Source organism: Oxyura jamaicensis, chromosome 1, assembly GCF_011077185.1.
Source record: "Oxyura jamaicensis isolate SHBP4307 breed ruddy duck chromosome 1, BPBGC_Ojam_1.0, whole genome shotgun sequence".
In the NCBI taxonomy this organism is placed as follows: Eukaryota; Metazoa; Chordata; class Aves; order Anseriformes; family Anatidae; genus Oxyura; species Oxyura jamaicensis.
In genome coordinates, this window is record NC_048893.1 from 181324842 (window position 1) to 181348844 (window position 24003).

At 43.2% G+C, this 24003-nt stretch overlaps 1 protein-coding gene across 6 annotated transcripts in view; it reads left to right on the forward strand.

Annotated features, from left to right (window-relative positions):
- The window catches only part of STARD13 (StAR related lipid transfer domain containing 13), a 295349-nt gene that overhangs the window by 165683 nt on the left and 105663 nt on the right, over positions 1-24003 (forward strand). Inside the window, exon 1 of one of the 6 annotated variants that reach the window (XM_035324555.1) lies at positions 5197-5646. The exons of the other annotated variants lie outside the window; for them this stretch is intronic. Within the exon in view, the coding sequence (XP_035180446.1) occupies positions 5478-5646 (169 nt within the window). The 5' untranslated portion in view covers positions 5197-5477. Of the gene's footprint in view, positions 1-5196; positions 5647-24003 lie in introns of those variants that run through there. 6 annotated transcript variants of the gene reach the window in all.

Below are 24003 nucleotides of genomic sequence, written 5' to 3' on the forward strand. Positions count from 1 at the left end.
AGCTCTCCCACTATGGATTTTAGTTCCTTAAATTCCCCTGTGAAGCCATTTTGGAAATTACAGGCTAGATTTGAAAATGTGGGCTAGACCTCACAGGTGACCGGGCAGCTATTTTATATCCGACCTCCTTTAGGACTCTGGTGCAGCCCACTCGTTCCTGTGGATTTGTTACTCTTCAGTTTATTATCATACATCCCTGATCCTCTAAGGGAGTACTGATGTGAGGAATTGCCTCAGCTTTCTTGCAGTGACCCTCATCTCCTCGGCTTTTTACGTGTGTCCTTATTGCTGCAAACCAGCTTTGGTGGTGGATGGGACGGTTGCCACTCATTTCTCCTTGGCATCCCTTGCAGCCAATAACACATTCCTGTTGTGCGAAGCTTGCATATCATTTCTAATCCTCTGCTTGTATTGGAGCTGCCTTCAGTGGTTTGGCTGGGCCACGAATGCTTTTGTAATCAGGAGGTATGTTTTATACTGGGTCTATTCCCTAAACATGTGGGTCTTAAAATGCAAACGTGTAATCCTCTGGTGCTAGAACCAGGGTGCTAGAGCTTAGGAAGAGGATGTAACGAACTATTCAGAAGCCTTTTTTCCTGATCTGAAGATTATCAAGGCTGTCTGTAAGCCTGCCTTTCATGCATAAGGAACAGGCTTGCTTAGTGTTCATTTTTTAAAACCCGCTATCAGGCAGTTCACATAGCGGCTGCCTTGCCTCCAAAACACTTCAGTATCAGGCTTTCCAATTAGACAGCTCTCTGTTGCAATGCCCTGCCGTTATGAGCTCTTTCCATCCTGCTTCCCAGTGATGTTGAAATCTGGCCTGAACTATTTTCCTTTTGCACCAGTCCAGTTGTTGGCAGCCCCCGTGCGCTGCAGAGCCCCAGGAAGGCGTCCGGAGCACTGCCGAGACCTCTGGCTGCAGGCTGGAGTAATCCCAGCACACAAACAAATGCCTGCATTCAAACATAAAACTTTTTTTTAAAAACATTCAGGCAGTGAAGTTCTGCTTTTAAATGTCCCGGTCACAGAGACAGGGTTCAGAACACGTGAGAGAAGTGAAATCCTCATAAACACAGCTCTGGGCTCCCCACGTATGACTTTTTTCTCTTCCCAGGTTTGAGAAAGGAGGAATTGCCTGGTGTTAATGCCTTGGCTGCTGTGCAGGCATCTGTAAGTGCAGGAATAGGGAAGAAATTGTGTTGAATATTTGAGTTTTAGCCAAAACCCAGCAACTGAAATATTCTCCTACCTGCAGCATTGTAGAAGGGAGTTCAGAAATCAACAAGTTAACAGCAAATCCTTGATGTTTTTTCTCTGTGACTTGAAAACCAGAGCGTGCGGCTTCCTATAACTGCGTGTCATTAATGGGAATAACACCTGTGCCACTGCAGGGCTGGGAAGCGGTGTTGTTCTCATAGCACTCGTGCTTTCAAATGAAGAGAAGCCATCACGCTGCCATTTAATTTTAGATGTGCTATAAGCAGATAAGTGTAACTAACAATAAAAGGGAAATAGGTCTCGGCAGCAAGATCAAGCGACTGATTACTGTGTGAGAACAGCAGGTTAAATCCAAGCCTAAGAAACTCCACGTGGCGTTGGACATCATGGTCTTGCAGTTCATTAGGAGAGGTGCACTATAACGAGTGAGTAAGTGGTCCTGTTGCATGGATGTGGGTACAAGGGGGAAAGTGCCGTTCATCTCAATGAACCTCACTCCAGAGTTGCCTCATGTCCACATGAGCAATAATCTAAGGCCAGGGTGGAAAGTGATACAGAAACCTGCACTGTCATTTTGCTCAGAAAAGCTGGGTGTAAGTTAGTTTCATTACCAGATGTGATTTAGTGTTTATAGGGCAGGCTGTGCTCCTCTCCATCCCATAAGGGCACCCCGCTCCCAGTGGAAGCAGATCTCAAGGGCCGCCTGCAATACTTGGGTTTATATGAATAGTCCTGGGGCTGGTTTTCCTGCAAATTGTTTCTACCCTTTTGCCTTCACACCAAATGCAATTTCAGTGAGAAAAAGAGGCAGAGAACCAAAAAAAATCAATGAGCAGAAAGTCAAGTGTTGCAATTCTGCCTATGAAAGCATACATAGGAGAGGACACATCCCTGAGCTTTGCCGTTTCTACTTAAACACTGTGCAGGTTTCCGTAATGCTGTGCAGTACTCATAAGCCTTTAGGTGAAGCTTCCTGATCTTCCAGAACATCTCAGGATTCATCGCATTTGTGTTTATTCTGTTAGACATCTAGCAGTGACACGCAGTTACTGTACTGTGGACCTAAAAGCAGGCGTTCTGATTTAGATAGGAACATTTTTATTTTTTATTTTTCTGAAGAAATCTCCATTCCCATCGATCAGCCATGACACAGGAACTCGGGGATCAGTTTCCATCCCAGGGGCCTTGCCGTTGTGCCCGGCAGCAATTTCATGCATGTGCTCCAGGTCCCCTCCAGCATGCGAGGATGCTTTCATCTCTGAGTGCTTTTCGGAGAGGTGCATCAGCATCAAGTTTGGTGTTGCTCTCTAAAGTATTCCAGCAGCAGTCTGTAAACTGAAACTGAAATATTAAGTAGCTCTCTTATATAACTCTTAAGAGCTTATGCTTCTGTGGTCCTTTTCGTCCAAAAGATTGGTGGCCAGAGGTGTTTTCTCACGTGAATGACTTACACATTTTTGAGAATAAGCAGTAAGTGACAGGACAGTCACCGAACCAGGAGACTGGCATTTTAAATGAAATAAGGACTGCTTCGTTCCTCCGCTGTGCACAAATTGAAGCACGGGAGCTTTCAAATGGGCGCTGCGAGAGCAGCTAGCTCTTGTTGCTTCTTGTTTTATTTGACTACTATGCAAGTGCTGGACTGCAGCCAAAGAATTCAGCCCCAGAGGAGGCAGCGCGGTGCCTGCAGCAGCCCTGCAGCTCCGACATCGAGGTTTTGACCCTCGTGTGCGGGAAGGAGGGGAATTTTATTGCCTTGCTTCTAATTCTGCCCTTTGTGAGGGCTGAGAAGTGCTGCTCAGGGAGCCAGGAGGGCAGCTGGGAGGTGCCCCTTTACCTCCAGTGCCTGCATGGGAGCAAGGCACTAGGGCTGGTGCACTGCTCTTTAATATACCAGGTAGCCAGCCAGGCTTGCTGAGGGCTCAGTCCTTGCTGCACTTGTTCCCCAGTCAGTACAGTATTTAGGCTCTTGCACTTTTTTTTCCTTTGGTCTGCCTTTTGAAGCATTACATTTCTGTTAAACTGGTTGCGAGTCTCTAGAAGTACTGTAAGGAACAAGGAGGAATCCCATTAACTGAAGAAAAGTCTATGCACTTTCCAAGAGAAAAAAGAAATCCCTATGAAAATTTAAATAGTGCGCTATGAAATGTTAATAACCGCTTTTTCCGCTAGCAATAGCATTTTATAAGTGGAATTAGATCAGAGGGCTGTAGATGAATCAAATAAGAATTTCCCTGCATAGTGGCAAAGTCTCTTTGGATAAACACTGTGCATATCATTGACATTCTGGAGTCCCTGGGATATTTACTCTTCAAAAGACAGCAGAGGAGTGGCTGACAGGCTGACTTTCCCCGGGGTGCAGCAAGCTGGGTGGGAACGGTGAGCACCCTTCCCCTCGCCCCCCAGCCTCCCTCTGCTTCCCCTCAAGCGTCTCTCCTGCCTCTCTGCCCTGCACACGGCAGCAGGGACGAGACGGGCGATTCCCACTCCAGCAGTGTGCTGTTTGGGATGCAGACCGACATCCCGATGAACAAGATGTTTTGAGTTTGAAGTTGTCCCCCCTAAATGCACAGCCACATCTGGAGCAGAAGATAGCAGATACAGGACTGGCAGGTGGCTGTGGATGGTAATAACAGGTCCTGGAGGCTTTCTGTCTAGGGCATTCATTTTAAATGTCTGGCACCCGCAATTATATTTCCCCATTTTACTGCACGGCAAAAGCCCCGTGTCTATTAGGAACAAAATCCGTAACGCGCAATGAAAGCAAATTTCATCTCAGCAAAACCCTGCCCTATGTGTTGTTTTTTTTTTGCACAGAGCGACACCTTAATGGATAAATGGGAATGAAACAACTGTCTTCCCTGCTTCCCAAGAGGGTGGGGGTGATGTTTGCCCTGGCAAGGTGCAGAGGGTGGCTCACGGGTTGTTCCAGCAGCTGCTGAGAACCGCCTGACTGCCTGCGGGCACTTCCCAGCCGTGCCGCCCCAGGGCCCTGCCCTGTCTGGGCTGTATGAAGATAGGATGCCGTGACTTCTTGTGGCTCTCACAGCGAGGTATGGACGGTGTCATCGCGGGTAGATCTGTGAAATCCATCCCCAGGGCTGCGAAGTGGCTTCCCGTGTGCTGGCAGTGCTCATTTTGGACACTGTCTCCATCACAAGGCACCCTGGCAAGATCCTGCCCCGTTACAAATCAGCTCAGGCTAGGTGTGTACTGAGCCAAGACACTGGTATTTTGAAATGTAATGGCAAATTAATCAACAGGCATACTAGTAGGGCATTTTCAGTGTTACTGTGTATATTTTAACACAGATTGGCTCCGTGTATGTTGATAAAAATTGCAAAGTTCTGCTTATATTTGATTAAGTAAAGAAATGTCATGTTTTGCAAACTTGGTGGTTGATATGTAGGACTGAATAAAAAACAGATGCCCTGTCTGTCTGTTCCAAAACAAAAGACATTACACTGAGGAACTAGAAGAAGTGAGCATCTCTCGCTCTTTTCCCCTTCTTCCCCATTGTAGCTGGTTCTCAGTAACACCGATCTTGCAAATTTTGGGTTTGTTTACTAACACTGAGTGCCTGCTGCTAAGGGTTTCCTGTTGTTTTGGTGAGTTTTGCTGTTGTTGTTTTTTTTTTTTTTTTTTTTTTTTTTTTTTTTTTTTTTCATTGGAAGGGTTTCATTTGTTCCAGTGCTCGTTGTACTGTGTGGTTTAGGGGACTCAGACAGCCCAGCCCTAAACTGACTTTCCCTTGGCAAACACTGGTATGATTTTTAGAAAAGGAGCGAGGGCATCATCTCAGGGGATGACTCGACAGCTGCGTGGCACGGAGGAGGAAAAGGTTTTCCCCAGCCCTGCATAACAAGGAGCTCTGCAGGCTAAAATAGGTATTCCCAGATGCCTGGAATCTTTCTTAATTTGTTTTCCGAGACTGCCCCGTGCAGCTCTCCCATGCTTCGTAAGTGCAGAAGCACGTCGTAGCCTGCGGGACGGCGCGGGGCTGCAAGCGCTGGGCTGACTTTCTGTCCCTCTCCAGCACGCCGCACTTCCACGGGCTGCTCTCGGAGCGATTGGCCCTTGCAGATCATGTGGGAGAAGCAGGAATCCTGAGTTGTAGCTTTTGGCACTCCTTTTTCTTTTAAAGCGCTTGCTCTTTTCAGCTCCCTAGGGCTTGTTGCCTCCCTCCTTTCATTACCCTGATTATAATCTGGAGTAGCCACACGGGAGACTGAAGGAGGAATTTTAAAGGAGCAGAGATGTTTAAGCAGGTGCCCAGGACATCAGGCACAGGCTGTTACTATCTCAACTCGGTGTCACCTGAGGGCCAGGAGATGTACTTGCGATTTGACCAGACGGCAAGGCGCCCTCCCTACAGGACGAGCAGGATTCTCGCACGTCACCAGCTCCTGACGAAGATTCAGCAAGGTGAGTGTCTGGCAGGAGCCCTCCCCAGCCGGCTGCCGTGGCAGGTCCCCGCTTTCGTAATCGAAGATGTTTTCATCCCTCAAATTCCAGCCCCTTTCCTCCCTGTTCTGAACTAATCCGGCTTGGGTTGGAGTTTGGCACAGTCATTCACAACTCGCTCTTGGTGCACATTGCACCAATGCACGTAGGGACGGAGAACCGAGAGACAAATGCTAGTGCCTGTTTAGCTATTTAACTATATTATCTTTTAATCATAAACTATGCAGGAGTTTTAGTGCTGAAGTTCGTCTTTTCCGACCGGCACAGCAGTTCCTGGCACCGGTACCTCTGCCCCGAGTGCTGCAGGTGAAAGCTGTCCGTAACTCACAGAGAACGAATAGGTGATCGGCCAGGTAAAAACAAAGCATGAGCCCAGGGCGGCTGCAAGCAGGCAGCTGGGCTAACCCTCTCTGGAAGCAAGCATGTGTAGCTGTCAGAGTGTTAGGAAACTTGTCACATGTCCCTAAGAATAATGGCTGACTTGGCGTTCTCTGATTGCTTATGCATTTATCTAGGCAGTCATTGCAGACGTATTGATTTTCTCGGAGTGTCTACAGTGCTGAAGCTAAACGCAGATTGGCCTCGAGACAAATCCTTTGGCCTTTACGTGCAACTGAAATTATCTTCAGAATGTTTAAAGCAAGTATAAAAAATAAAAGCCAACTGAGCTAGCTTTTTCCAGATTAAAAAACAAATCAATGCACAGTAGCATCCTGTTCGAAGAACACCAGTTTCCCAGATATATGTGGTCCAGCATACAGAAAAGAAATTTGCCATAAAAAAAATCCCGAAGATAACAATTTCTCATTTGCTTTCTTGTCAGTTTACAAGAAGGTCTTTGATTCTGCTAACTAGGGGCAGTCACAGAGTTAACATAATTCACTGTCTGTACCTAGAAAATAGTAAATAAATTGGTGAGAGCTTCTGAACAGCAGCAGTTAAGCAGAGTGGCTATTCCTGTGTGTTGCTGTCAAGTAATATTCTGTGTATCTGTGGCTGTCAAACTCTCACAGAAGTACAGGGACGTAGTGATGAAGCCTTTACTGTGTTTATAAAGAAAACAATGCTTACTTCTTTGGCCAGCTTTTAAAAAAGATGAAGGAGATAGTTTCTGTGGCAATTAGGAAAACGCAGTTGTTTGCAGCGCGATCTCAGGAACTGGTCCTCTGTGAAGGATACTGGTCCCCACTGCAGCTCTGATTTCAGGAAGGATATTATGTCATGCTGTGTACCCAGTGTACAGCTGGGGCTGAATGGAAAGGAAGGGTAATTCATTTCTCCTCAGATTTATTTGGAAGCGTTTGAGGCACGGTGTTAGAGCCAACTTCATTTTCGAGCAGCAGCTACTGATGAAATTGTTCGACGCGCCTCCTTTGCCTGTCGTGCGCTGCACAGCTTTCCCTCCTGGGCCTACATTGTGCGTCACGCGCTATACAGGAGTTGTTCCACCATGCAAATCTTCCCAAAATCTGTGACCGATGTGAAAGGCTGCAGTTGAGATGGCAGTCAAAGTATGACATACTCTGAAAATCAGGTCGTTTAAAGCAGCTTTGGCTGCATCACGCCGTGGCAGAGATGCTGGAATCCTGTAGTTAGCACTGGAAATGAAGGCGATGAATACTGCCATGGCTCGAGAGGCTGGGACAGATAGGAATTTCTGCGTTGCAACTTTCCTGTCTGCAGTTCGTTGCACAGGTCCTCGGCGTGTGGTGAGTCTGCTGCTCTGCCACAGCTTTCCATTACGTCCCGTACCAGGCTGTAGGAAATAATACTTGCATAGTGCCTTGATGATGTGATATATGTTGCAGTTCAGCATGTACCAACATGACACAAAAGAAATTTATGTATTTCGGCTTGCTAAGAATACACTTCTTTTATTGATAGAAAGCAGGGGACAGAGTCCGCTGTTGGTTATGCGTCAGTTCATTAGCAATAATGATACCGAATGTGCAAGTAGATGCTGATGTGCGTGTTATGTGCCCGTATATAGGATCATACAGGCCTAGTAGAAGATCATAGGTGAGTTATACTTTTTTCCTGAAGTGCCCAAGGTAAGGAGTAACAATTTTTAAATAAATACCTGTGTTAGCAATACAAAAAATAATACATAAAACAAACCTAGGTCTAAATAGTATAACTCAACCCAAAACTTCCCGTTTATACTCTGGATGAAATCCTAGATCTGCCCAAGGCACTGACACATCCTTCGTGAGGCTTCCCTGGGCCAGCAGGTCAACCCTCTGTGCTGCCACCAGGCCAGGGCAGGTGGGATTCATGTTGCATGCAGTGATGCCATCATTTGTAAGTAAATGGAAGTGCTGTGATGTAGGCAAAGAGAGGACTTCGACATGGACTGAGGTATCAGCCTGTCCCTTCAGACATCAGTGAGTTTTAGCACATTGGCAAGCATGCTTATTTGATAATGGAGTGCCACAGAGCAACTTACCAAGAATATATTGGAGATACAAGATGAAAAACAAACCCAGCCTCCAGTGTCCCCATTCAGTAAAGCAGGTAAATCATTCTTCAGGCTCCCTGCTTTCATATTTCACTGGTCCACACATTTTTAAAGCAAGAAGAAGCCATCAAGAGAATGTATTTGAACCCCATTCCCCTTGTTCTTGCGTTAGCACCTCCCCAGCCTAATCACTGCTTGAACTAGAGCATATGTTTAGAAAAACATCCAGTCTTCATTTTAACATCACTGGAATGATGAGTCTTGCATGGTTAATTGCTTTGCTGGAAGGAGAGCTGCCACATGTTTAAGTGCTAAGCTGCCTTGGGGCTTGTTTGAATACCTGCTCTCTGCTTCTTGCGCGGATATTTTTCGGTTACTAGATTTCAAACCGGAGGCAGCCACAATAGTAAACACTGAAGTTCTTACAACAGGGATAATTTTCCTTGGTGAAAGCAGTGATTTACTAAGCAACGTATAGAGCACTCAGAGCTTCCATCCCAGGATCTGAACCTGCTTCACTAATGCAGAGTAATACCAAGTGTTGCATGCACTTCTAGCTTTTCTGTCAGAAGTGGCATATACTATTCTAAACGATGCTGAATTACTCTATCATGTTGTGCAATACAGCTTTTCTTCCTCCTTTAAAAACACTTTTGCCGAAGAAGCTTTCCTTTGTATTTTCCTTTGGTGTTAGTTAAAAATAAACAAAATGAATCATTATAGGAATTATGTTATTTAATCATTTCTAAAAAGAAAACCACCATAAGGGAAATGAAACGAACCAGACTGTTATTTTAATCAGATAATGCTTTGAAAGTCCTATATATTTGGTTTCTGTTCACACTGACTCCTTGAGGCAGAATTATGTGGTGGCCTGTGAATGTGAGCAGCAATTACCTGTCTGATATTAAATAGGTATTTTCAAAATGTGATCTTTTGATGATTCCCTTTCCCCCCCCTAAGCCCGTTAGTTTCCATGCTGAAGGGGACACATGCCTCAGCGTAAAGGAACAGGGTGTAGCACGTTTGGTCTGAGGTATTTATTCAGTGTAGGCAGTAACTGCATGAGAATTCATTAATGATTACTCATGTGCTCTTTAAATAAATAAGGTGGTGACTTTCAAGAATTTATATTACGTGAGTCACAAAGTTGTTATTTCTTTCAGAGTACATGGCTAAATACAGGATAGAACAGAAAATATAAAAAGTAGTTGTAGGTGAAAAGCAATGAAGAATTAGGGCCATACTTTGAAAAATTTAAATTGAAAGCAGTGGTTGTGAAGCCCAAGTAGAGCATAAGTCAAGGTGAATGGAGCCACATTCTTCCCCAGCACAGCTAGGCATTTTATTAAAGAAAGATCCATGTTTATCTATAGAAAAATTTGATTTTTATACTGCACTTTCAGAAAGAAAATAATATGAAGAAAAAATGAGGTGAATTCATGTTCTATGTGAGTAAATTCCTGACCACAGTGAGTAATGCTCTGTGATTTGCCTCAGTTCATGTCCACGGGCAAGAGCTGTTTAGGAGGATCTTTTGATGGAACAATCTCAAAGCGTGTTACAACTTTTCAAGGCAAACTCTCCATTCAACACTCAGCAGATGTTTTATACTCTTGTATGTTTTAAGTTCAGTTTTGAACTTCTGTGAGTACTGTTACTGTATGTCACCTGCCTGGTTTGAGTGAGTGTTAGAGATACAAACAAATGCATTTTTCTGTCTATATTCTTCACTCTGGAATTAGTTCATTGTGTTTAATTCTTGTCATTTCTAAGCATGAGTAGCTTCGAGTTTGTGGAAGGTGTTACAGAGGGATGTGAGTGATGTGTGCTTTAGGTGACTTTAAATCTCATCTGTCAATGTAAGCCAAACCAAATAGCAGCAATAGACAGCTGTAACATACTGCCATACAGTGCTCAAAAGGAGAACCTGGAAATCACAAAAGGGAAAATGTTGTAGTCGTAGTCTGCATTTAAAAACACCTGGATCTCATTCTGGATATGTGTACAAGTAGAGAGAACCTGTCCATCACTGGAGATTGGAAGCAGGATATGATTGTGTAATTAAAGACTATGGTTTTGCTCAAAGACACAAAGAGGCCAAAATATAGCTGTTCAGGCAAACCAGACTATAGCTTTCCCCACATTCTGGATGCTGGCCATTTTACCTATACATCTTTTAACCTAATTGTCTGAACCCAAGGAAGCAAAAGATTAGCCTCAACATGATGATAATGATGACCTATGATAGTGACCTCCAGCCTCTTGAGCTTGTGGGCTAACTAGCAGCAGTAGCTGTTTGTAGTTTTTCTCTGTGAACTGTTCATCAGAGGTGCAGCAAGACCCAGCACAAGGCAAGAGGGGATTTTTCTGGGCCTGAGCTACCAGGGGAATGATCCTCAGCTGCAGAGCTGCATTGCAGACCTCAGCTGGGGCATAGCCTGTCATTCTCTCCAGTCAGACAAGTGTGTGGGGTGGACACGAGTTCACAGCACCTGCAATATTTGGGTCAGTGGAACAACCTCAAGTCTTGGCAACATCTGTGAAACCTTTTTTTTTTTTTTGTTTACCTTTTGTGGAACACCATTAAAAACTGAGGCCCTCCGTTGCATGAAGCTTCTTCACCATTAATTTTCCTTCCTTACATGCTGTCTTTCCTCAAGTTCTCATCCCAAAATGCGAGGAAAATGAAGTTGTAGAACTTTTTTTTTTTTTTTCTCTTAACTTGTTCTCTAAAATGGTTAAAGTATTTTTGCTGCCACTTTTGCACAAAAATGTAAACTTCCTGAGGTGTGTATTTATAAAGTCAAAGTACCCTGAGGTGTGTTTATAAAAATACATACATAAATAGTAGTGAGGAAGATTACAGTCCAGCTAATTGAAGTTCTGCAAGGTTTTACTTCATAGAAAACAGGACATTCAAAAAGGAAAGACAGAGAAACCTTCCCTGGAGCCACCACCTGGTGAAGAGGTTCAAAATTGTCAAGTAATACCAACGTTAGAACAAATTGAAAGCTCATGCACTTACTTGCTGAGGCAGAAACAATCAGCTTAATGCACTGATTACTGGCTAAAATCCTGTGGCCTGTGGGATACAGGCGATCAGACTAAGCTGTGATAATGGTTCCTTCTGGTCTTGCCCAGCCGGAAAGCAGCTCTGCAAAAAAGGACCTGGGGTCCTAAGCTGAGCATGAGCCAGCAATGTGTGCTTGCCACAAAGAAGACTAACAGTGTCCTGGGCTGCGCAAGGCAAATTGTGCCAGCGGGTTGAGAGAGGTGATCCTTCCCTGCTGCTCAACGCTGGTGAGGCCGCACCTGGAGTGCTAGGTCCTGTTCTGGGCCCTGCAGTACCAGAGAGGTCTGGGCACACTGGAGAGAGTCCACAGGAGGGCCACCAAGATGGTGAAGGGGCTGGAGCATCGCTGCTGTGAGGAGAGGCTGGGAGAGCTGGGGCTGCTCAGCCTGGAGAAGAGGAGGCTCAGGGGGATCTCATCCATGTCCCTACATCCCTGAAGGGAGGGTGCAGAGAGGACGGAGCCAGGCTCTGCTCAGTGGTGCCCAGTGCCAGGACAGGAGGCCATGGGCACAGCCGGGCACCCAGGAGGCTCCCTCTGAGCACCAGGCAGCACTTCTGTGCTGGGCGGGTGACGGAGCCCTGGCACAGGCTGCCCAGAGAGGCTGTGGGGTCTCCTCCTTGGGGATCTCCAAAAGCCACCTGGACGTGGTCCTGGGCAGCCTTCTCTGGGTGTCCCTGCTTGGGCAGGGCTGGCACCAGGGGCCTCCAGGGGTCCTGCCTGCCTCAGCCCTGTGACTCTGTGGGATACAACACTACAGCCACGGAGTAGCCAGGCAGGCTGTGCTGACACAGGCAGTTTAAGTAGAGAATGAAATCTTGGCTTATCTTTTGAGTTGGGGGACTTTTGCTCTTGATTTCACTGAAAGCCGGATTTCAGCCAAGGTGAAATCTAAATTGAGACATTTTTGTTTTGAAATTGCTCATGGTGAAACGAGCAGCTGTAATTGTGCTGTCTGTCTCCTGTATTGATCACTGAGGAGATTTTTAATTTTCAAATTAACCCTGTTGTGTAATTAGAGGTATTAATGTTAAAACACATTTAATCCATTACATGCAAGATGTATGCTCAATAAATGACACATCAGTGTACTGGTAATTGGGGTATTTTGTTAGTTTAAATTTAGAACTGATAAGTCACTGGGGTATATAAATGCTATATAACAGAAGTCAAATACAAATTACTCACAAAAAATAGATTATTTAAGAGAATTTGAATGTAGCACTTTTGTACTGGGATGTTCTTATGTCTTTATTTATACATAAATCCCTGGAAATATAGAGCACTGTAAGTGTTAATTAAAAAAAATCAGCATTTTTAACTTCCAGACAGATACTATTTTCCTCTCTAGGTAGTAGATACTAATGGGCTTTTTTGTTTTCATTTGGTTCAAATGCTAATACTATGAAGTCGTCAATAGTATCTTAGCCATAGTCATTGTTTTTATCTTGTACTGTACAATATTCTCAAACTTCTAGTTGCACCTAAACAATTGTATGAGATGTTTCCTATAGGACATACTGTTTATTTAGATTAGAGCCTAAGCCACTAATTGGAGGGATTAAAAAAACATCTCCCTTGTAGTTCAGTTTTAAATGATTGTCCCTAGTTGGGTTTGTTCCACTTTGTAATAGCTGCTTTATTTATTTAAGGGCAGGATACTGAATTATATGGCCTGTGGGCCCAATCCAGTGTATGCTAGTTGTGTCATTTCTTCTTTATTCTTATTAAGCAGGTACTTGAATGTGGGCAAGTCAGTAAACCCTCATCTTCATGCCTCGTAAAATCCTCATGGATATGCTTTTGCTTAAAAACCTCTTTTGAGTTTCCCATTTGAGGTTCACTTCACCAGGTCAGCTAATCTTACCAGGGAAAACCATCACACCACTGACTGCACACCATCCCTAACTGGCGGGACAGGAGGGCTGGAGCACCTTGCGCTGGAGTATTCAGAAACTACAGGAGCCCAGATGGTGTGATTCAGAGAATTTGGGAGCCTTGTGGCTTAGCTGAAAAGCATGTGCATGACTCAGGCTGGAAACATGTTGTGGCTTTTCGCCTCTGATCTATAACTGGGCTGAGGAGGTTAATTCTACCGGGAGAAGAAAATCACTCTGTAACACGTCAGATTACGGGGGGGGGTTGACTAACATCCACCCACAGACGAACACAAGTTTTTGTCTTTGTGATAAGTTAGGTGAACTCAGAGACATAACTTAGTTTAAAATATGGGCTGTGCAGTATGTCTTAAGTAAATACCATCTGCCAAGTGTGCAAGCTGCCTTGCTGGAGCATACCAGGCATTTTGCTTTCCACTCAAAGTGCTTTGCCAAAGAAGGACTCAGCTCTGCAATGTACTCAGATGAATCTTTGTCTGCACTAAAGGAGCAAAATAATAAATCCTAATAATGTCAACCGGTATTGTTTTAATGAGCTAGATATTACAGGCCTTTGGCAATAATACTGCTCTCTTTTAATAGGATTGTGGCTGGAGGAAGGTCTGTATGAGCAAAGGTTGCAGGATTTGGAAGCAAAATCTGTATATATTTGTTGTTGTCTCTCTCATTCAGTCCTAACACCCCAAAGGGTATCTGACTTTTTTATCCTCAGTGTGTCACTGCTGTTTCTCATGGTTTGTTTATCAGATGTGCCGTGCTTATTTCTAAATCTCTGTCACTTGAGTGGTTGAGGAGTACAGGGAAAAAACAATAAGTAAATGTGTGATCCCTGGATTTAATTCTTGCTCTTATTTTCTTTATTAACTACCCCACAACCAGCATTCCACTCCCAAATCTGCCATTTCTGGGGTGAGATATCTCAGTTTCCTTCTTGAAATCACATTTTCAGGAAAGTACTATACCCTCTCATAAAAGAAAGACATTTCCCTGAAAGCTACAGCACAGCTTTTACTGCAAAATATGTCTGAAAGGTGGGATGATAGCACAGGTTTTGCTCATCTAACACTTCTGTACAAGGGAGCTGCTGGTTCTGCAGCCCCTCAGCACATGTTGTGCCTTGTATTTTTTCTCTAGATCTGTTGTGCCTTTCTTTACTACCTGCATCCTTTCAGACAATATTTCAGTGTGCGTTATCCGTGTTTTCCACAAGCTCCAGACTGCCTGGCTCTGTTTTGGCCACCTCCAGCTAGCTCAGCCTGAAGCATGCTTATTGGAGAGAGGACAGGTCTCAGATAGCATGGGCATGAGCTGAGTGATGCTGCTTGAGCAAAAAATCAGGAATTGGGCTGTCTTTCATTTAGTGGTATAAAGGTAACCACTCTTTCCACTGCTGCAGAAGATGCAAAAAGAGGAGAAACCTTGCTCCACAGGTCTAAAAATCTGAACATTGAAGTTTAAACCAAGAATAGCAAATACTTCTTGCTGTAATATAATTTCCAATGTTTGAAGTTTCTGAAGAAAGCTTGCAAAAGTAAATGTCTTATCATTCCTGCATAAATGCATAAATAAATTCTGTTAAAAAGCCAGCTAATTGTCTTTTTATTTCAGACCATGAAGCAGACAGTTCATATTAACTGACCACAACCCAGTTCTTTTTCTTTTGAAATCAATATTCATAATTCTTATAAAATCAGAACCTGATGAGCAAAGACCACTCCGAATAATGAGATCATATTGCTTGTCATTGTACAGCATCCTTTCAAAGGATGTGAGATATGAGAAGGGACCAAAGACTTAAGAAGACTATAGATTTGAGATGGGAGAAGTGTCTCTGTGAATAGTCAGATCACACAAGTGTAGCATTCATGGGCACAGCCCTTTTGCATCCTTTTCATGACAGGAAAGGGCAGAATGATTATTTTTTTCTAGTCTCCAACTGGTATGGGAGTAGGAATGTGGAGAGGACAAGGCTCATATAGCCGCACAATGTGGCTTTTTCATAATGTATTTGGCAAACTTGAATGTTCTCTGGGATGAATTTGAGTTTTGTTTTGTGCCTTTAATTGCATCTGATGGCAGCAGCTGAATATCTAATCATTTTGTAACTTCAAAGATAATGGCTTTCTCTTCCTGCAAATATTTATATGAGGGGGATAATGTAAAATCCAAAAGTTAATGCTTGGCACAGATGAGGAGACAGTAAGTCCTTGGCTTTTAACTTTCTCCTTTTTGTTTTAATTTTTACAGTTATATTTATATGTTTTTCTGAGAACTTTTTAAAAACTGCCATTCTGTCAGCTTCACTTCATTAAGAGTGGCAGTCTGCCTAAGCTTTCTCCAAAGTTGAAAGGACTTTATTTTCCCTTAAATTCAGCAAGCATTCATTGGAGTATATCTGGTTTAAAAGTCCCTTCAAAATTAACAGGCTGAGATATTCAGAATATGTAGCCCAAAACCACTTTATCACTCAAACTGCTGATTCTGCATTAAAATCAGACACCCCTTGCCAAAACTGGAGCCACTGCCGCAAAAGCTACATTTAATACCACTGCCTGAGCAACATGTCCTGGATCGGATAATGGTGGTGGTGATGCACAGCCTGTGGGGCAACCTTTCTTCATTTAGGGACTCACCTTGAAAGCAAGAACTGGCTGTTGTGCTCAGCTGTCGTTGGACTTGAGGCGGATTCACCTATTTCAGGCCATTTCAGCTCAGAGTCCTGCCTTCATCCGTGTAGGATGGGACTGCAGAGATCTGCAGGAGGCAGCGGGGTGCCTTTGCGCGCAACACAGCACACGCGGGGCACAGGGTTTCATCTGTTCAGACCAAGAATGGTCTATTCATGGGCAGCGCCAGTTTTGAAGGAAGAGATTTCCTGTGACATTTTAAATCTCTTTTATGTTGAACTATTTTTTGACATCGCTGCTGCCAGTTGTGTCCAAAGCTTTGTGCCTTTGAGATTCAGCTGAACTGCATAATAAGCATCTTAACTCACTGACATATAATGACAGTGTTATTTGCTGAGTCTTACTATCTCCAAAGGACCTTATGTTTTGATCAATTCATTAGTTCTTGTCATCTGAAGTTTAAGAGGAAACAACTGCAGCTGTTAAAGAAAAAAAAATATTTCTTAGTAATTCTTCTTTTCCCTAATATCAGGTCCTTCTATTATGGAATCACAAAATGATTTGGGTTGGAAGGGACCTTAAAGCCCACCCAGTTCCACCCCCCTGCCATGGGCAGGACACCTCCCACCAGACCAGGTTGCCCAAACCCCATCCAGCCTGGCCTTGAGCACCTCCAGGGATGGGGCATCCACAGCTTCTCTGGGCATCCTGTGCCAGGGCCTCACCACCCTCTGAGGGAAGAATTTCCTCCTAATGTCTGATCTAAATCTACCCTCTTTTAGTTTATAGCCATTATCACTGTACCCCCTGACAAAGAGTCCCTCCCCAGCTTTCCTGCAGGCCCCCTTTAGGTATTGGAAGGCTGCTGTAAGGTCTTCCTGAAGCCTTCTCTTCTCCAGGCTGAACAACCAACTCCCTCAGCCTGTCTTCACAGGAGAGGTGCTTCAGTCCTCTATAATCTATTTTGTGGCCCTTTTATTTGCATTGATCCATATTTCAGTACTGATCCGTATTTCAAACTGTCTTCTGGCTTCTGACACCCACCGCTGACTCACTGGGACTGGGACTGGGACCGAACTGGACTACTGTTGAGGAAAGTTCAGTACCTTTTCTGTTACTTGGGTTATACTTTCAGTCTGCAGTGCAAACCTCTCTGCACATCAGGCGCTCAGGGAAAGCCAGCAGCCCTCAAAGCTGCCTGGGATGGGCCAGGTATGTTCCCGTTAGCAGATTTGCACACCGGTACTTCCACAGCCACTACCTCGGGGGCTACTCTGGGCACGTGGGGTGACCTAGAGCCCAACGCCTGTCCCACAACCCACCCGTGACTCTGTCACTGCTGCCAGCCAGTGGACACATGCCTCGTAGGGGAGCAGGGTGAGGTCATGTAGGCTTGTTGGACTGTGGTGTAGAGGCTGAGCAGCCAAAGTTTGCCTATCTATCTATCTATCTATCTATCTATCTATCTATCTATCTATCTATATTTGAATATATATTTGTATAATTATTTGTATAATTATTTATATAATTTTATAAGCCTGAAAATTAGATTTCTGAGGGCATTTGGCACTTCAAGGATTTAAACAGTTCACTGTTGTTGGAAGTTACTTAACCAGAACTTTCTCTTCCACCCTGAGTGCAGGGTGTGCTGCTCTGTACCAGACCAAGTCGTATTGTTAAGGGTGTGAAACAAATACAATTCTGTAGTCATCTGGTTGACTTTTATAGAAATTAATATTTCAAAAAGTGTGGAAATCATTAATTTGCTATGTAAGTCTGTTTTGCAACAGATTCAGCATAGTCAGAGATAACTCAGGAGTAGGGCTGAGACCTATTCTCTGGCCAGCATGATGGACACTGCCTTTTGCCCCATGCAATTGTAATTTCACCCTTATTCTGACAGTACTGGTTTCTGGCACTGGGGGTGCTGCTTCTAGAAAGCTTCTTTCATTAAGTCTTACTGACCGGTTAGGACCACTGGCCAGGGTTGCTCACGGCATGCTTGTTTGGATGAGCTCTACAAACAGCAGCCTGCAAAATGGGAGATATGGAAAAAAGAGTGTGTAGTACTTTATCATAGCCCTGATAATAATTTGGGAATCTTTTCTGTGTCCTTGGCAATAATGTATTTTGGACTAATTATGCCCTGACATCAGAGGCTTTTTATTCAAACCAGTTATTTTTTCACAACTAAGCACACACAGGTTATTTGAGAAACCATTCACTTACTCGACTTGAACCAAATAATTATGTGCTTATCAGAAACTACTCAGACATTTGAAAATGCATTGTTCCAGAACATCGTGTTTTGGATGACTTCTGTACAACACTTTGGTTAAGAAAAATACCGCATTGCTCTTGGACCCTAATTAGGCAAAGGACTTACGGTTTGCCTGCTGACATCAGGGAAGACAAGGTGGTCTTCACCAGTCACTGTTTATGAAGTTACTCAAGAACTGGAGGACAACTGTAGTCTAAAATCCTGGAAACATCCCATCTTAAGGCTTTAATGAGGACCAATGGAAAGCTACTGTCATAGACTGTAGCTTTTAAAATACAAGGTGAATACAGATTATACAGAATTTTAAGGGTAAGGATGCAAATAGTTCCATATCTATGTTTTATTGTTCAGCCAAATGGTTGTTATCACAATGCTTTCCTCCTCCTGAGCATCTGAAGCTGACACTTAACAGGTTTTTATCCAAGCTATTGCCATATAGATTGTTTTGCAGAAAATGAATGAAAAAACGGAAAAAGTAGAATAATTGTCTTTATGTGAATGTTCAGTAGAGATGGTCACAGTGCCTTTAAAGTGAATCAGAAATACACCACCCATTTTTAAGAGTACTCCTTGTTGACTGTGTAGCAGCTGGAAAACTATAGCAAGTTTTAATTATCTTCAGAAAACAAAAAGCTCTTGCCAGCACATGCTGGTTATTATCAGCAGCTGCTGTATGCTGACATGCTCTTTCAGCTCATATGAGGCTCAGCTGTCTTAAACAATCATTGTAAAATGTAAAGTAGATTTATAGTGATGATCATTTCTTCTTAGATACATAACAACTGATGTCATTCATACTGAATTTAGGTTCACATCATTGTTTACGCTGTAATAAAATCATACAAAATCATAATTAATGTTTCGTGTAAGAGGTGCAAACGCCATGCAACAGGAATTGAAAATACTGAACTGTGGTGCCTTTTTTAAAATAAAAAAATCTTAAAAAATAATCAAATTCCCTGTTGTCAGGATTTTAGCATTTGTATAAATTTAAAATTTGACTTTCTAACTTTTAGTAATAATGACTACAACTTCACTGCAATAAAAAAATACAAATTAATTTGCTGATCTAAACAGGAATATTTTATCTTTTACATGTGGTCCTTCTATTAGCAGAAGTGGAGATCTATATGGCAATAGCTGTTTTCAGATCAGATATTGTGATTTTGTTTATTGAGTAATTCAGGAGAGTTTGTTTTTTCCATGACATTAACATAATCTTCAGAATCTAAGACACCAAGAAAAATATACAACATTTATACTTCAGTTTCCTGTAGAAGGACGCACAGGTATGGTAGATTATTAGTCAGTATATTTGCATCATCTCCAGACTGGAAGATTTGTGATGAATTTGGTTCTCTGTTGCCACATGCTCACAGCGATCTCTTTTGCTGTGATGCAAAGCAAATACAAAAGGTGTCAGACAGTTTGTAAAATCTTCTGTTTAGTCATTGGCACCAAGGCAATGTGAAGCCCTTTCTTGTTGGCATGAGTGGTTGAGATGTGATGGTTCTATTCTGAAGATTACACTGGAGGGAAGTGTTATGATTAGCTGACTGGACTCTAGGCGTATCAGGGAGTTACTCAATATGGTTTTAAAATAAGCATCAGCCTCACTGAAAAGGTCATTGTTTTTTGGACTTGGGTTTTCACCCAGTCTGTTTTTTAATCAAATGGAAATCCACTGAAATACAGTTCAAAATCAAGTTTTAAGTAAGTCACAGGTGACATTGGCACCTAGAAAACAGGTGGTATAAATATGATTACACTGTGTCTTCACACCAGCCCTTTAATGGACATTTTATCTTGGAAACCAAGAGTTCAGGTCCCTACTGGTACAGCTCAGGGAAGCAAAGAAAAGCACTTCTGCTAAAAGAAAATAGCAAAGGACAAATAACCTGTGCAGGGGCATTACAGTAGCATCACAGAGTGCAAGAAATACACCTGGTTGTAGTCTGATGTTCAGAAACCATTACTGCTGATTTTATAAAACAATTTACTTCAATGAACAAGAATCTCCAGGGTACTGAGACAAAGACTTCACAGAAACACAGTATAATTTAGGTTGGAAGAGACCTTTGGAGGTCATCTAGTCCAAGTCCTGCTCAAAGCAGGTACAGCTGGATCAAGTTGCTCAGGGCCTTGTCAGATTTAGTTATGAGTATCTCCAAGGACTCTGTGGACATATTCCACAACTTCCACAAGTTCTCTGGGAAATGTGCCAGTTTTTGGCCACCCTTGTGGTGAATTTTCTTTTCCCTTCTATCTCACTGAATTCATGACGCTTTAACTTGTTTCCATGCTTTAGTTGCGCACCTCTAGGAAGAGTGAGGCTCCATTTTCTCTGCACTTTCCTATTAAGTAGATGAAGACAGCAATGGGCTCTCCTAGCCATAGCCTTTTTCTTCTTAAGGTTGAACAAATCCCACTGTCAGTCTCTCCTCCTGTATCATGTGCTTCAGCCCTTTGACCATCTTGATGACCCTTCTGCAGGATTTGCTCTGGTGTGCCCCTGTCCGGTTAGTCCCAGCCTGTCCTGTTGCATTTGGTTATTCCATCCTAGGTGCAGGACTTCACACTTACATGTGTTGAACTCCTTGAGATTCCTGTAATCCAATTTCTCCAGCCTCTCAAGGTCTCTTTGAATAGCAGCCCTGCCCTTCAGCATGTCCACCATTTCTCCACAGTTTGGTGTTATCCGCAAATTTGCTGGGAGTGTACGCCATCCCATCATCCAGGTTGTTAATAAAGACAGTAAGTTAACAGTATTGGTCTGGTTTCAACCCCTGAAGGATGCCACTAGTAACTAACCATCAGCTGGACCTTGTACTACTGATCACAAACTGTGAACCTAGTGGTCAAGTCAAGTTTCCACCCAGTTTATCATCCACATACCTGGTTATGGGAGACCAAGTAAAAGATGATCCTGGTTGTTCTTTCTCCTCTAACAAGCACCGGAGAACAGCCTTTTGCTTATGTTGTACTTAATAACATCCTCACAATGAACTTTCTTTTCCTTTATATCTAAGTGGATTTACAATGCTGCAAGTTGTTTCCATTGCCTCTCATCCTGTAGTTGTGCACCTATAAAAAGAGTCTGGCATCCATTCATTCATAGACTTAACACCGTCTTTATGAATGATCTGAGTTCAAGATTTTGTTTACATTCCTATGCTATTGCTCATGCCAGGGCAGACCTTTCTGATTTGTCACTTGTCATTTTCAGTTTTATACAAATTAATAACTGTACATAAGCACAAAGACTTGCACCAGGACCTTGGACTTCACTAATCCATGCAGTGAGCACTAGGCTGTGAAGTCTATTTCTGTACACCTCTCAGTTCTGCAAGGTACTCCACATTGTCTCCATAATTCATTGAATGAAACTAACCTGCAGTTCCTCTGAAGGCTTTAAATAGGAAAATATGGGGAAAGCAGAGGAAAATAAATTTACTTTGCAGCCTTGTTTGGGTGTGATTTGTCCTGGTAAGTTGTAGATGTATATTCAGCCTAGTCAATTCAGTCAAGTCCAATGAGTTGATGCCATTTGAATTAAATTGTTTTATACCAGCCCGAAGAGGTGCAAAATGCCTTAAGAAAATATAGGGCAAAGGAGAGATGCCAGGTGAGATAACAGGGGAGCGGCAGGTCTGTTCCACCCTTCACCGTATGGTATCGGTACTTCCCGTGTAAAGCATGAGGTGGGGACATCCCAGCAGGGCAGATGAAGAAGCCACAACTGAGATTGAATATAAAACGAAGGAAATCTGAAATGAGCAAAAGAGGGGAAGAAATGAAAATGCATGAATTTGAGGAGGGGGCTGGGTGAGGGGTAAAGAGGCAACCAGGTGGGTCACTGCTGTCGCTACTGCAGCAGATAGAGGCCACAAAAATATCCAGAACTGCTGAATTAGTTGTTGTTTTTCACTCTGACTTTTCACCCTGAGTCTTATTCCTGCTAATGGCAATGGAAAGTTGTATTTAAACTGCCATTACCTATTCAGCATTACAAATGTAACTCAGGTAAATGAGGGCAAGTACATGCAGGTCTACTGCAGAGATGTACACATAAGAATATGAATCTGCCTGTTTTTTTATTTCTATGAAAACAGAAGTTTAGAGCTAAAAATAGGCATCTAATTACTGTTATCTACCCTTTTTTATATCATCTGCCACAATTCCTATCAGTATAAGAAAAATAAAAATCCCAGATAGCAAATGCATATAAAAAATGTTTATTTATTCTTTCCAGTAAACTTTTAAAAGGCCATCATAGATTTCTTTTTTATGATCTGGGTAATTGGTCTGGAGGATTTAGCTTGGCCAGATAAATAGTTTTACCGGTTTTTCACCACTGATGGCTTTAATGATAAGGTAAGTCACTCATTAAAAAAAAAAAAAAAAAAAAAAAAGCTGCAGCAGCTCTGAAGTACTGACTTGAAGGAGTTTTGGCCTAAAAGAGCCTGAAGGATTTTAGATTACAAGGAGTCTACTGTGATTCTGCATCTAGAAAAACTTCCTAAAGCCTTCTCTTAATTGGACTGTTTTGTACCACATCAAAACCTAGAAACAGTTCCCACTGGCTAGCAGAAATAATTAAGCAGAAGAAAAAATCAGCAACACCAATGCTTGCCTTTTATTATAAGCAGTGCTGCGTGTTTGCTTTTAAAGCTGTGTTTTGGGGAAGTTCCTGACCCTCCTCCCCAGACCATTTAAAACCCTTGAGGTAAGCCGCAGTGACAGGTGTTCAGCACCCTTTGAGAACGGGTCCATGCCAGTAGCAGCTCTGTAATGTGGGATCTGTGGCTGCTACTGCACTTTTAAAGACCAAAGGATGGATGCAACAAAGCTCAGATATTTCGGTGGAGGATGAGAAGGTCACAGGGCAGTGAAGGCAGAATTAGAACCCCAGGTTCCCCAGCGCTGTGGTTGTACAGTATATCACACCACCTCTCTATAACTAAATAAAATAACATAACATAAATAACATAACATAACATAACATAAAAATAACATAACATAACATAAAAACATAATAAAAAAAAACATAACAAAAAAACATAACATAACATAAATAACATAAAAGGTATATTAGCACTAAAACAGTATCCCTTATTTCATGGGGCATTTCACCTTAAGATTTCCTACAGCTTTTTCCAAAGGAATTAGCAAAGATACTGGTGTGGCAGTAGCAAGGTGACAGATGTGACAGCCAGCAGGAGCTTAACATCTCCACATGCCTGTAGAGCAGCACCAGAGGCAGGTAGATGGCATGGAGTACCCTACAGAGAACCCTGACCTTTTTGTAGAATCATAGACTCATTAAGGCTGGACAAGACTCCAAGACCATCTGGTCCGACCATCCCCCTGCCACCAATGTCACCCACTGAACCATGTCCCTAAGCACCATGTTCAACCTTTCCTTGAACACCCCCAGGGACGGTGACTCCACCACCTCCCTGGGCAACCCGTCCCAATGCCTGACTGCTCTTTCTGAGAAGAAATGTCTCCTCATTTCCAACCTGAACCTCCCCTGGCACAACTTGAGGCCATTCCCTCTAGTCCCATCACTAGTAACCTGTGAGAAGAGGCAAACCCCCAGCTCCCCACACCTTCTTTTCAGGTAGTTGCAGAGAGCAGTGAGGTCTCCCCTGAGCCTCCTCTCCCGTTCCCTCAGCTCCTCCTCACAGGACTTGTGTTCCAGGCCCTTCACCAGCTTCGTAGCCCTTCTCTGGACACCTTCCAGGGCCTCGATGTCTTTCTTGTACTGAGGGGCCCAAAGCTTTTTTTGTTAAAAACTGCAGCTCGTAGCATTTCTATCTTGCTACTGGACTGAAAGTATAGCCACCATTACCTCTGTTGAACACTTTAATGATGCTTCTTGTACTGACAAGCAATGCTAGCGATGGTTTCAAGCCTCAGAGTGAGCAGGGCAAGGGCTGGGGCTGGTTCACTTTGCCTGTGACCTGGATGCTGGTCT